At 41.5% G+C, this 15,275-nt stretch overlaps 1 protein-coding gene across 1 annotated transcript in view; it reads left to right on the forward strand.

Annotated features, from left to right (window-relative positions):
• Positions 1 to 4,000: 4,000 nt before the first annotated feature.
• MSRB3 (methionine sulfoxide reductase B3) overlaps positions 4,001 to 15,275 on the forward strand; it is a 180,580-nt gene continuing 169,305 nt past the window's right edge. Inside the window, 3 exon segments of the mRNA XM_079775189.1 lie at positions 4,001 to 4,262; positions 4,265 to 4,308; positions 4,311 to 4,397. Coding sequence (XP_079631315.1) covers positions 4,016 to 4,262; positions 4,265 to 4,308; positions 4,311 to 4,397 — 378 coding nt within the window. The 5' untranslated portion in view covers positions 4,001 to 4,015.

The following is a 15,275-nucleotide window of genomic DNA, read 5'->3' on the forward strand; positions in this document are numbered from 1 at the left end:
TGGTTGCGATGGTCACTTAGGCTTTTGTATAGATAGATATATATTTCTATTGATTTCAGAGAGGAAGGGAGTGGGAGAGATAGAAACATCAATGATGAGAGAATCATTGATTGCCTGCCTCCTGCATGCCCCCGACTGGGGATCAAGCCTGTAATCCTTGGCAAATGCCCTGACCAGGAATCAAAACATGACTTCCTGGTTCATAGGTCAACCACTGAGCCATGCCAGCTTGGCAAGTCTTTGTCATTTTAGTGCATTTGGTGATGGGGGGCTTAAAGGGTGTTATGGATCAGAATCTGAGAAGGGGAAAAAAAGATCTGAGAGATAATGTCAGGCACCTCTCTTAGCCAGTCCCTCCTGTTCCTGAGAAAATAGTTCACAGCACACTGAGGCACGGGACACAGTCCCATCGGTATGAGACAGGCAGGGTAAGAGAGACAATATTCTATTTCCCAGGGTAGCAAAAGAGAATTTTGGGAGTTTGGATTGAGCATAGTTTCAAAAACTTTCTTCTGGAGAGCATGTGACATCCTCCTAGGAGGTAATTCCCATATTCTCCATTGATCATTACTGGTTTAGAAAATGGCACTTGATCCCTGGCCGGTGTGGCTCAGTTGGTTGGGCATCATCCTGTGCACCAAAAGATTGCTGGTTTGAATCCTGGTCAGGGCACATGCCCAGGTCGTAGGCTCCATCCCCAGCAGGGGGCATATAGAAGGCAGCTGATTGATGTTCCGTTCTCACATCGATGTTTCTCTTTCTTTCTCCCTCTCCCTTCCTCTCTCTAAAAATAAAAATATTTTTTTAAAAAAGAAAATGGCACTTGATAAGCAGTGGTTGAATTTAAGTACTAACTTAGGGGTTTCTCACCATGACTGGGGCTTTTGAATAGTATCTAGTCCTAGTAGGACCATGTTCCTGCTTGCAGTTTTTGGCATCCAATCAAGATATTCCTTGGGGGCTGTGGATGGGGACTGTCCCAAAGCTTTGTGTAGTGGCTGAGGGATGTCATTAAAGAACGGAGAACAGTACCTTAGAGAGGTTACAGCTTGCATGCCTGCCGGGCTCACAGATGCCCTTTGAAAGAGGCTGCCCCTAGAAAGGTAGAACCGCAGTCTGGGCTTTGTTTTTTGGTTTGGTTTTGTTTTTGCATAGGCGACCACATTGTGTAACATGTGAGTCTGTCATCCTAGCCACAGTTGAAGTAGGAGAGGTCACCTGGCTCAGAGGAGCCGATCAGGATGCCCAGTGGCTTACGTCACAGTCTCAGGTAAGAACTTTCCGAGGGACAAGGGTGATAGAATCAAGTGTTCACCTCTAGGGCTACAGAGAGAGGAATGGCAGCAGGCCGTGGGAGCAGAGGTGGGAGAAGCCACGGTGGTGGAACCGGAATGACTGCTGTGTTCTGAGACATTTCACGAGCAGCTGGGCACGGGTGTGCTGGGGCCGGTCCTACAGGCCCGAGAGCGGTGGTGGGCACCTCTTCAGAGACTCAGGTTGGTGGGAGTATTGACACCACAGTAATTGTGTTTTGGGTTTTTTCTGTGACAATTCAGGTCTCTCTCCTCCAGATCTAGTTGTTAAGCAATTACTAGCACACCACTAGGTTGGGGAAGGGATGGTATATAGAAAGCAGGGAAAGATGTTACCTCCTCTGGGCCCTTTGTCTTAAAAACAAACAGTGTTGAAGTAATAGGTTAGCATGATTGCTATTAAGATTATAATAAAAAAAGCACCATAGAAAACATTGTGGAATATATGATTTGAGTATCAGTGGTTAAATTTACAAAACTCCCAGGAATGTGGTCAGAGGGTAGAGCCTTTCTAGTTCCCGGTATCTATCAAAGGCACGGGTCCCAACCCTTAGGCCCACAAAAGATGACTTGACAAGCCGGTTAAGTCTCTGGTCTTATTTCCACATGTATTCTTTACCCCTTTTGCTTGAGGTAACCTGAGTGCACACCACTTACTTAAAACCAAAGAATACAGTTTTTGAATGCTGCTTTCTTTTAAAGTTGTAGAAAAAATGGGACAGATTCGGATGGTAAAAGAGTCAAATTAATATGGACTTTGGAATGAGGTGGGAAAACCAAGAGCATTTCACCCCTTCCTGGTAGCATAATTTACTTATCTATGCCTCTGTCTCTGTACCTGTAAAATAGGGATAAAAAATAAGCTCAGAGATATCTGTAAGGCTTAAATAAAATACCAAGTGTAAAAGAGTTAGCATAGTGCCTGGCACTTATTTGCCCAGTAACTTCAGTTCTTTTATCCTCTCTTTAATATACTTATTCAGGCCTTTAGAATAGCTGCTGGTATGGCTCCCTGTGAGGTCAGCAGAGTTGATCCAATTCATTAACTCTCCAATTGTATTAACATGAATTAGGTTGCCATGAGATTGCATGCTTTATAATTTTACATTTTTGTACTTAAGGCCAACTACAATATTTAAAATATAGCCATAATTATTACAATAATTTGAAGCAAGCTTTTCTTCACACTTAGGGAAGTGTCAATCTACAAATGACCCTGTAGATTGTCAATCTACAAATGACCCTGCTATGTCAATCTACAAATGACCCTGCTCATTTTACTGTTGTTTTTAAATAAATAGTTACACTATGGACAAAGAACTATGCGAGGTGTTGTGGGGAAACTAAGAAAAACAGATGCTTATATAAAAACATAGTTAAATATACAAAAAAGAGGAAAGGGAGGTAATACTCAAGAGTTTCCTGAGTATCCCCTTCCAACTACCCAGCTTCTAGATACCTGAGTTGAATAATGATGGTCTGTGTCTTTTAAATCCCGTATTTACCAGATTAGTTTATTGACTGTTAGTTGACTTGGGTCATCGGCCTTTAGTCCCATTGTTACTGCTAGTACATTAAGGGGAACTCTGTCCCCTTGCCAGGGCTGTGGTGTTTCTCAGTACCAGATGATTTAAGGGGAGCCACTTGCAAATGGACTGGTTTTTGGCATATGGGCCTTAATACTTTGCCAAAATGGAATTTGTTTTGAAATAAAATTTATAATTTTCAAATATATATAGCATTTTCAAACAGTGTGATGTACAAATTACCATTCTTTGGTTCATGTTAGAATAACCCACACTCTAAATCTGTTTGACATTTACCCCTTAAGTATTTTGCATCAATAAATCATTTCTGTAGCATCTTAAAATGTTCTTAAGTAATTACATAACATCCTACATCCCCAGGGCCTGTCCCATTAGTGTGAGTGAAATAAATAAATTGCAGTAATTAAGACATAATTATGTTGTCTTGAAAAGCTAAGGGTCATTTGGGCTTGATTCCTGGAGGAGTTATCAGTGCCAAAGAAAAGTCAGGGTACTACTGGCTTAGGCCTGTAATTACACATCTGGGACTGACATTTTGATCATGAGAGGTAGCACCTTTTGAATAAATTTCAACATTGCCCTTAAGACAAGCTACAATAAGTACAGAACTAGTGTAAGGGAGATGAAAAGAGGTTGGAGGCAGAACGGCAGGTCTACTCATCAGCATTTAGGTAGTGTGAACAACTATTGTCCCTCAGCCTGCCTCAACTCCATATATGGTGTTCAAATATAAGTTTGGGAAGAGCCCCTTTGTAATTCTGGCTAAGAAAACACACACATACCACACACACACACCCCACACCTGGTGCAGAAGGCCCCTCACCCGGAATGCAGGAGGGTGGTTTTAAGTATTATAATGCCTGCTTGTTGTCCCCAGGATGGCTCACCTGAGTGTGTGCATAACTGGAAGTGTGGCTCCAGTCTCACCCTCCCACACTTTAGAGAAGTATTATCCCCTCACTACCAGAGCTCACAACGGATCAGGGGCAGCGCAAGAGTCTCCTCAAAGCCTTCAACCTCTTCCCCCTGGTCCCTGGCTGGCTGTCCGGCCTCCTGGTGGGGGCGCTTCTCCTTCCTACCCCTTCAGGGGTCTCACAGGTGGGATCCGTGGGTGGGATGCTCGGCTCTGCGCCTGGGCCCCCACGTTGGAAAGGGATGCCCCTGGCAGCGGGCTTCCCTCCCCGGGTCAGCCTCGGGCGGCTCTGGAGGAGGAACGGGAGGAGGAGGTGGGAGCTGGCGGCCGCCAAGGCCGGGCAGCCGGCCCCGTCTGCGGCGGGCGCGCTCGCCGTCCTCCCTCGCTCGGCTCCTTTGCTCATATTTGGACTCGGCTGCCCGTGCCCAGGAATTTCCCGTCATGCCTCCCGCCGCCCCGTCCGTCGCCCGAAGCCGGGGAGGGAGGAAGGGAGGCTCGGACAGCGGCGGCGGCGGCGGCTCCCTGCTCCTTCCATGAGCCCGCGGCGGACCCTCCCGCGCCCCCTCTCGCTCTGCCTCTGCGTCTGTCTGGCCGCGGCTGCGGCGCCAGGAGCCGTGCAGCCCGGTAAGTTGGGCTCCTCTCCGCCACCCGCACCCCTCCCTCCCCGACCCTGCCAAGTTGAAGCGGGACCGCGACCCGCGCCCCCGCAGCCCCCGGCGGGGCGCCCTCTCCCAGCCGCGGAGGGTCGCGGAGGGTCGCGCCCCCGCGGGCGGTGGGGGCGGCGGGAACGAGGTCAGGGCTGGCTTCGCCCCGCCGACGGGCGGCGCCTGGCCGCCGCGCTGACACCTTATCCCGTCCCGGAGCGAACCTGAGCCCGCAGGGGCTCTCGCCAGGCGCGGGGCCCGGGAGAGGGGCCGGCGGGGCAGCGGCCAGAGGCAGGGAGGGGCCGCCGCCCGGCTCGGGGGGCGCGGGGCTCTCGGCGGGGCTCCCGGAGCCCCCTGCTCCGCGCAGGTCGGCCCCGCTGAGGTGGCGGCTCAGATAACGGGCCGGGCGCGTGGGAAGGTGCCAGCCAGGCCCGCGCTCCCGCCTCGCGTCGGGGAGGGGCGCGGGGCGCCGGGGGCGCGGGGGCAGCGCCGGGGCCCGCGGGCGGCGGGCGAGGACGGGGCACCCACTGCCTGGCAGCCGCCCCTTCCGCGCCGGCGGCTCGGGCTCCGGCGGGCCCGGCTGGCACGTCATAGGCCAGGACCGCACCGAGTCCCCAGTTTGCCAGGTACTAGTTTTGTTTTGTTTTTAAGCGGAAAAAAAGCATCGAAGTCTGTTTTTTAAGTTTTACCCGGCATTAACTATGTCAGGTGAAACTATAGGAACGAAAGGTGCCATTCCATTACTTGGTTTAGGAGTATAGGCTGTCAAGTTGGGCAGTTTTGAATTCTTAGAACAATCTTCCAGAATAGTTTTCTTTAAATCATGTGGCAGATATCAGTGAGGAATTTTTTAATATACGATTATTATAAAAGTTAATTATTTGAAAGCACCAATACAGAGTTGAAGGTAAATGTGTAAGTGCGTGAACTTTTCTATTTGTGATCAGTATCTAGTTATCAGAGCTCAGTTCTTAACTTTATCTGGCTTGAAGGAACAGAAATTGTAAATCCTCAGAGTTGCGATTCCTTAAGAAATTTTAGTTTTGTTTTTGCCACCCGTAGACTAAACTGTTGAAAATAAGAGATGGCTAACAAATAGGACTCGTAAATTAGTTGAAAGCTGATTCTTAAGCTTAGGTTCTATTCAGCACTCTTTGGCTATCTCTTCATATTTTTCCATTTGCAGCATTGTTGGCAAAATAGATTTTAAAAGTTAGTTTTTCCTGTAAAAAGTCTTCAGGATTTATGTAACTTATAAATTGTCAATTCAGATTAATGGGAGATTTAAAAATATTTAACTTTTATTAAATGTGCAATTTAAAAATATTAATTTAAGTAATATCAATTTCATATTCGTTTCTGGTTAATATTGTTTTTCAAAAAGACCTACTTTTTATGAATTCATATTTTAGGAGTAACTTTAATAGCACTTCTTGGGAAACACAAGTTCTAATCACATTTTATTAATGGTCTTCTAAAAAGAATACTGTGCTGCACCATAAATAGTGGATTGTGCAGGGAATAGATGTATGTTTTTTTCCCCCTCAGTGATATGTTGACTTACCTGTAGTAAACAGCCCTTGAAGACAAAATCCACCATACTGTGGCCCCTTGCCAGCAATTGTGAACATCAAGTTTATATTTCAATGATTTAAACATTTATTCTTTTAATTTTGGTCCCAGCTGACATATAAGTCTAATTTCTGGTGACTTTCATTAGGGCCTTATGTGCATGTCTCAAATTTTTTGTATTAAAATCAGAAGTATCTCTCTGCCATTTAGAATTTTGTCACAGTGCCTAAACTGCCTGTCTGCCAAGGTTGCAAGCATATATCATTTAGGTTTAGAATCCACACCCATTATTTGGCTTTTATAGGTGCTTGCTCTAATATCTTAACTAAAATGTTAACTCATTAGGTTAGAAATCTTTACTCTTTTTCTAAAATCAAGTAATGATTTTAAAAATCATTACTTGATTTTAGAAATTTATTTTTAATTAAAAATTTATTTTTAATTAAAAAAAGAATAAAAAACTACTGTTGGGATAATTTTTTGATATTTTTAACAAAATATCAAAAAATTATCCCAACAGTAGTTTTTATGGATTTTTAAACTCATTTATCCTTTTTTTAAATTAAAAATAAATTTTCAACTATTAAAGAGCAACTTTAGTAAATAAAGTTGAAATAATGAACCACATGCTTTTAGGTTCTATCATAATCTGGTCACAGTACCTTTGATGTTATCTCACCTTTGTTACTCATTATAGTTAGGGATTTAGTTGATGAATTTGGTTCTGATGTTTAACTTTCTTCTTGATAAAATGATGAAGTTGGACATAGTTCCCAAGTTCCTTCTAACCTCAGGATCCTATAATACTGTTTTTGTTTATAGAATCCTGCAGAGCCACCCACTACATTGATTCAGACTTCTGATTGTCAACTCTGACTTGCTATACATGCTAAACTGGTCTGCTTGTAGTCTGATGGGTGTTGGTCCAGTTTTAGGGGGCCCAGATCTGCCTCAGGAATGTCTTAATACCTGGCACATGCACACACACCTGGACAGAGTTCCATAATATTAAGCTTCTGTGAATGTCTTCCTGATACCAGAAAGTGCTAGTTACATCACAGGGTAAATGCCTAACAGCTCTTTGGGGATAGTTAAGCCCAGGCCCTAAGATGGTTTGGTATTCAGTTTTGGAATTTGCGTCTGGGTTAGGGATACCACTGGAGAGAACCCAGACCTTTCTATGATTGGGAGGACTGTGGCTTTTTGTGTGTGAGCATTCCAGATGAAATACCCTATATGGAATTTCACCTTTTGATCATACCTCAGAGGAGCCTGAATTGGACTTACCCATCTGTTTATTCAAAATTAAATTGGCTTTCAATAGGAGGGTAATCAGATAGCTATTTATTTAATTTGCCAGCTGTTAGTTAGCATCTCTGTTTGCTGTAAAGATATCTCAAGGCTTTTACTTGAATATTCCTGTTTTCTCTTCCCTGAGCATGATGGGTTTTACTTTTAAAATAAATGCTCAGCACAATCCTGGGTCTCTGTTCACATATTTGTTTCTGTAGCATACCAAAGTCATATTTATAACTCTTAAGGAAATACAAATAAAGAGAAAGAAAAGTATAGGAAAGGTAGACCACTAATGAATCAATCAATTGACTTTATAGAGGATTTTGGTTATTTCATTATTTAAGCTTCTGCTGCAAGTAACAGAAATGAACTTGAACTAGTTTTAGGAAAAAGAAAGAAAGGAATTTGATGGGAGCCAAATGCAGACAGACCTTATTAGGTACCAGGGACTGGAAAACCTGAAACTTTTCCAGTCTCTAATCTTTGCCTTTCTTTGCTTCATTGTTCTCTATTTGCTGACCATTTTATGTCTGCTTTCTTGTATTCATGGTTGAATGTGACTTCTCAGAGGCTCCTGAGAATTTACAGAGGGGTTTAATCATTTAGCCTTGATGCTAAACTGAGAGAAAGAACCTAGCAGGCACAATTTGGGTCAAATGGTTAATCTAGATTTTTTTCCTAAAGTCTCTTCTAATTCTAGAGTTCTTTATAGAATGTAGTATACACATTTACATGGTTTATTTTACATTATTACCTTTTTTATTATGAGGTTATTAGTCCTTAAAATATATAATTTTTTCTTGATTGTAATGTGTGTGCACTAGTAAAAGAGTGTGACCCTTTCGTGGGATCCTAGGATGTTAGATTGGTTCATTCATACTGTTAGACCAGCACTGAAGAGAAAGCCTGTGGGGAATAAAGTGAGTGTAGCACCACATCAGGAATTACGACAGAGCTTGGGATCCATCTGAGTTGTGAAAATACTGTTTAACCCTTTGCACTCGCTTGCTTTTTTCGATTCCTTTATTCTACTGCTAACCGTGTCGAGTCACACTCGACATCTGAGTGCAAAGTTAACTACTAATCCATCCTGCAGATAATCATCTGCATATTCTAAGAAATCCACTAGATTAAAATGCTAAGCTCAAAAACTCTTAAAAGTAAATTTATTAGATTTAGTCATGATGGTGGCATACTCACATTCTCCCACAAGCACATCAGAATTACAGCTAAACTTCAGAACAACCATCATTCAGAACCACCTGACACCTCTCTAAATGGAAGTCCTACAACTAAGGACGTATAGAAGAAGCACATTGAGACTGGTAGGAGGGACAGAGATACAGAACAGGCTGGTCCCACACCCACGTATGGCGGATAAAAATCAGGAGGGATATCTTGGCTGAGGAGATCTCCACTGAGATGTAAGGGGTCCCAACCTCACACCAGGCCCCCTAGCCCAGGGTTCCAGGAAGAAAGTCCCCACAATTTCTGGCTGTAAATACCAGTAGGGATTGTGGCTGAGTGAGACAGAGTGCTTCTGGAGTCCCAGATGTTTCTCTTAAAGGGCCCACAAATGGACTTACTTGGACTCACTTCCTCTGAGCTTCAGTGCTGAGGCAGAAGCTTGAAAGGTACCAGGGACATCCAAGGAGGAACTGAATTGTATGGCATTGGGGCCAGGGCTGGAAGGGCAGCTTTCTCCCAGACAGAAGTGCTGGCAGAGGCCATTGTTCCTTTGCTAAACCCTATGCCCAGGGAGCCACAGGGCACCACATCTGAGTCTCCATCAACCTGGCTATCACTGCTAGCCCTGCCCTGGTAATTCCCTGAGACCCCACCCCACCCAACTTGTGGGCACACTCAACCTATTTCCAGTGGCATTTTCATACAAATGGTCTGTGTTGGCTTATGCTTCCTTCACACTTTCCTAAAATCTCTCAAAACAAACAGCATCTAGCTTTGGCATACCCCTTACCTCTTGCTAAGTGGCCACAGGCCTGGCACTAGCAGCAACTGGGCTTGGTTTAAGCTTGGCCTCTCCTGGGCACCTCAAAGACTGGCGCAAGTAGCAGCCATCTGCAGATTGCTTTGTAGTTCATGCCCATAGGCCCCAGACAGAACAAAGTCTGCTCCTCCTTGGCCTGCTCCTCCCAGGAGGCCCCAGAGCCATTGCATCCGGTGGACAGCTTCAGACCATGTTGAAGCACCACCCATCCACCTCCACAAGTGACACACTCAAGAGGCAGACTTAGGAGGCACCAAAGTAAGTCCTGCTCCATAGAGTGGTCCCCTGAATAGCTGATCCTCCATGGTGGTCAAAGCCAGTCCTTACAGATGATATGCCTGGGTGTAAAACCCTCCCATTGACATGCCAGCAGTAATCAAAGCTCAGCTACAACAGGAGGGTGTACATAGCCCATATGGAGGATGGGGTGGGGGTTGACCAGGAGTGCCCAGCTCTGGTGAACAGGGTGGCTGTGCCATTGGACTCAACAGGACACCTACTACATTAGGCCACTCTACCAAGCCTGAGAGATATAGCAGCTCTATCTGATACATAGAGACAAACACAGGGAGGCAAAGAAACATGCCCCAGATGCAGAGTTTAAAACACTGGTTTTTAGGATGCTCAATGAACTTAGAACTTCAACAACAAAAAAGGATATGAAAACCATGAAAAAGAACCAGTCAGAAATGAAGGATACACTGAAACGAAGACTAATTTATAGGGAATCAACAGTAGAGTAGATGAAGCTGAGAATCAAACCAATAATTTGGAATATAAGGAAGCAAAAAACACCCAATTAGAATAGAGAGAGAAAAAAAAGAATAAAAAAAAATGAGGATAGTGTAAGGAGCCTCTGGGATCATTTCAAGTGTACCAAATTTTACATCATGGGGGTATCAGAAGGAGAAGAGAGACAGCAAGAAATTGAAAACCTATTTGAAAAACTAATGTCAGAAAGCTTCCCTAACCTGGTGAAGGAAATAGACATAGAAATTTGGGAGGCACAGAGAGTTCCCAAAAAGATGAACCCAAAGAGGCCCACACCAAGACACATCATAATTAAAATGCAAAAAGGTTAAAAACAAAGAATCTTAAAAGCAGCAAGAGAAAAGCAGTTACCTACAAGGGTGCTCCCATAAGTCTTCATTAGCTGATTTCTAAACAGAAACTTTACAGAACAGAAGGGATTGGCAAGAAATATTCAGCATGATGAAAAACAAGCACCTACAACTAAAATTACTCAACAAAGCTATCATTTAGAATTGAAGGACAGATAAAGAGTTTCCCAGAGAAGAAAAAGCTAAAGGAGTTCACCACCACCAAACCAGTATTACTTGAAATGTTAAAGAGTCTTGAAGAAGAAAAAGAATATGAACAATGAAATGGCAATAAATACATAATTATCAACAATTGAATCTAAAAAACAAAATAAATGAACAAGCAGAACAGAAACAGACTTATAGATACAGAGAACATTTTCATTGTTGCCAGATGGGAGGGATATTGGAGAGATGGGTGAAAAAGGTGAAGGGATTAAAAAGTACAAATTGGTAGTTACAGAATAGTCATAGGGATGTACAGCATAGTGAATATAGTAAATAATATTCTAATAACTATGATGGTGTCAAATGGGCACGAGATATATTGGGATGATCACTTAGTAAGTTACATAATGTCTAATCACTGAGGTGTACACCTGAAACTTATATAATATTGTATGTCAACTGTAATTGAAAAATAAAAAATGAAAGAGGGTGGGGGGAGGTAAAAGAGGGTATGGGGGGATAAATGGTGATGGAAGGAGAGTTGACTTGGGGTGGTGAACACACAATACGATATAGAAATGTACTATAGAAATGTATTATGGAAATGTACACCTGAAACCTATATAATTTTATTAACCAATTTCACCCCAATAAATTCAATTAAAAATAAAGTGTGATTTAAAAATCAGTAAATTCATTAAAACAAATTATGATAATCAGAGACATTCAAAATAATTTAGGGATCAAGAGTTAATCGTTTATTTTCATATTTCTCCCACATGTCTAGAATTTTCCATCTTTACCTTTCCTTTACAGTGTTTCTGCTGCTTGGAATAATTTTCTGTCATAATCTGTTGAAGTCTTTAAGGCCTGGTCACATGGTATATTGTGGAACTTTATCGTTTAGAATCTGTCATTTCCTTGTGCTTCTAAGACATTTTGTGCCTTGATTGGAGCACTATTTTACCATCTTGCATTGTGAAGTTTGTACTAGTACGTAGTCATCTTCTTCACTGTATTGTAAGTTCTATTAGATGGTTTCATCTAGAAGAATTCTGATAGGTTCTTAGGATCCATTGTCCCAGGTATAATGATTCCAGTTTTTTTCAGATGTTCTGAAGCTTTTATGATATCCTACAATGTCACCACCTACCTTTGACATTGGAGCTCAGTCACACTGCCCTCCTTTCTCAGTCCTTGTCTATTTTCTAGATTTTACAGGTTTTCCATGAATATTCTAATATACTGTATAAGGATTGAATAAATAGAATAATAGCATGTTTTCCTATAATCTGAGATGGCACGGGGAAGGAGAGTATAGCAAACGCATGTGGAAGAAAATAAACTTTTGTTGAGCCTCCAATATTTACCAGATCATATAGAAAGGTAGGTATAGAAGAAAAAAATAGAGCATATATGAAGGGGAATAAAAATACCATAGATATCTGGCTGTTAATTTTGTAGCCTGCTGCGTTGCCGAATTCATTTATTAAATCTAATAGTTTTTTAATGAATTTTCTATGTGTAACATGTTATCTGTGAATAATGACAGTTTTACTTCCTTCTTTCCAATTTGGATGCCTTTTATTTTTTTCTTCTTGTCTGATCACTATGGCTAGAACTTCCAGTACTATGTTGAGTAAGAGTGGTGAAAGCAGACATCCCTGTCTTGTTCCTGTTCTTAGGAGAAATGCTTTTAGTTTTTGCCATTGAGTATGCTGTTGGCTGTAGGTTCGTCATATATGGCCATTTTTATGTTGAGGTATGATCCCTCTATTTCCACTTTGCTGAAAGTTTTTATCAAAAAAAGGATGTTGGATTTTGTCAAATGCTTTTTCTGCATCAATTGATATAATCATGTGATTTTTGTCTTCCAATCCGTTTATGAGATGTATCACATTTATTGACTTGCGAATATTGTACTAGCCTTGTATCCCTGCAATAAATCCCACTTGGTCATGGTTTATGATCTTTTTAATGTATTACTGGATTTGCTAATATTTTGTTGAGGATTTTAGCATCTATGTTTGTCAGGAGTATTGGCCTGTAATTCTCTTTCTTTGTAGTAGTTATCTGGTTTTGGATTTAGGGTAATGCTGGCCTCATAAAAAGAGGTTGGAAATATTCATTCCTCTTGAATTATTTGGAATAGTTTGAGGAGGATACGTGTTAGTTCTTCTTTTAATGTTTGGTAAGCTCCCCTGTGAAGCCATCCGGATCAGGGCTTTTGTATTTTTATACACCAATAATGAACTCTCAGAAAGAGAAACTAAAAAAACAATCCCATTTACCATTGCAACAAAAAAACTGAGATACATAGGAATAAACTTAACCAAGGAGGCAAAAGACTTGTACTTGGAAAACTACAGTACATTGAAAAAGGAGCTAGAGGAAGATATAAACAAGTGGAAGAATATACAATATTCATGGATTGGTAGAATCAACATCATTTAAATGTCCATACTATCTAAAGCAATCTATAGATTCATTGCAATTCTTATTAAAATACCAACAGCATATTTCACAGATCTAGAAAAAACACTTTTCAACAATAAAGATAAATTTTAAAAAAAGGAATAGCTATGCCTAATTCCACCTAACTATCCTAATAAATTATGATAATGAAACAATTATATACACAAAACCTCTGATAATTAAAAAAAAAAAAGAAGGGGGAATAGTGTGAAGACAAAGTATAAAGATGGAAAATTAGGTTTGGCCTAGACCATGGAAGACTTTTAATGCTTGGCTAGGAAATTTGGACTGGACCACCAAGTGAGTAAGCTATGAGATTGGAATTTTTTTGGGTCCTTGAAATGTCGTGATCAGAGTTGAATTATAGGCTATATTCTCTAATAATTCATAGGATAAATTGAACTGGGAAAGAAACCAGTGGGCCAAAAAAGAAATGTTCTAAGACTTTTTCAGAGAATGAAGACCTAAACTAGGGTAGTGCACATAGGATTGGTGAAGTGTTGCTGAGGTAGATTGGACAGAAATAAGCAATTCATTGGATATGAGGAGAGGGATGAATAAAAGATGAAGTTAAGGCTAGACAATTGAGAGAACGTGAACTCAGAGCAGGGTTGTGGGTGGGGATAAAAAATAAGTGTTTATTCCTTTTTTTAAGATTTATCTTTATTGTTGAAAGTATTACAGATGTCCCCTTCGTTTGTTTGTGGTTTTTTTTCCCATTGATCCCTTCACTGCATACCTGCTCCTCCTAGGCCTTCACCACTCTGTTGTCTGTGTCCATGGGTTATGCATATAAGTTCTGAGGTTAACCACTCCCCTCCTAACTCCTACCCCTGCCTTTCCTCTGAAATTCATCAGTCTGTTCCATGCTTCTATGTCTCTGGTTCTGTTTTATTCATCAGTTTATTTTGTTCATTAGATTGCACATATGAGTGAGATCATGTGATACTTATCTTTCTCTGACTGGCTTATTTTGCTTAGCATAATACTCTCCAGGTACATCCATGCTGTTGCAAATGGTAAGAGTTCTTTCTTTCTTACTAGAGGCCCGGTGCACAAAATTCGTGCAAGGGTAGGGTCCCTAGGCCTGGCCAGCCATCAGAGCTGATCAGGGCCTTCCTTCTGCCAGCTGGCAGCTGCCAGGGCCTTCCTTTGTTCCGGGCCTCCCCCTGGTGGTCAGCGCACATCATAGCGAGTGGTGGAACTCCTGGATGGTCGAACTCCCAAGGGGACAATTTGCATATTAGCCTTGTATTATATAGGATATCTGCTTAGTATTCCATTGTTTAAATGTACCACCGTTTTTGTATCCACTCATCTGTTGATGGACACTTCAGCTGTTTCCAAATCTTAGCTATTATAAACTGCGCTGCTATGAACATAGGGGAGAATATATTCTTTCTGATTGGTGTTTCGTGATTCTTAGGATATATTCCTAGAAGTGGGATTACTGGGTCAAATGGGAGTTCCATATTTAATTTTTTTTAGGAAACTTCATTCTGTTCTCCACAGTGGCTGCACCAGTCTGCATTCCTACCAGCAGTGTACTAAGGTTCCCTTTTCTCCACATCCTCAACACTTGTTGGGTGTTGATTTGTTCCTGATTTCTTGGTCTGTGAATATGCTTTCTAGTCAGACCATCTTTGGGGGCCAGGAAGTGGATAGGTTGAAGGCAGAGGATGTTTACCTATGTGCAGAGCCTTTTTAAAAATTGCACACTCATGAGCATATTTGCATCCTTGTGTATATGTTCATGTTGCCAGGGAGTCAGTCTAGTTTGATGAAAAGAACATTGAAAGACTGGGTTTTCTTAGTTTTGTTCTTGCCTAAGGCCACATAAGCTCCTTGTTGCATTTGCTTTAAGATTCTGTAATCTACAGGTTGTCTAAAAGATTTCAAATAGTTTTTATAATTTTTAATGGTTACAAGATTATGTCTTGTTATGTTGGGTTTGAGTTGTCTGTTTTGTGGAACTAAATATAAATGTTCTTGACTAAGATCTTATGTTTGAACTTTGTAGGCTAGTGTGCCCAGTAATTTGATCCATAAGCAAAAGTTACATAACCCGTTTAAAAATTTAGTATTTATTTAGAAGATAGATTACAGTGTATTAGAAACATCATATTAAATATCCCATCAGAAGTAATGGATTACTAGGTATTATGTCAGTTGTTCTAAACGTACAGCTAAGAATTGCTTATTTAGGCTTGATGATATATCATTCCGGGAAAGTCCTTTT

Source organism: Cnephaeus nilssonii (assembly GCF_951640355.1).
Source record: "Cnephaeus nilssonii genome assembly, chromosome: 6".
NCBI lineage: Eukaryota > Metazoa > Chordata > Mammalia > Chiroptera > Vespertilionidae > Cnephaeus > Cnephaeus nilssonii.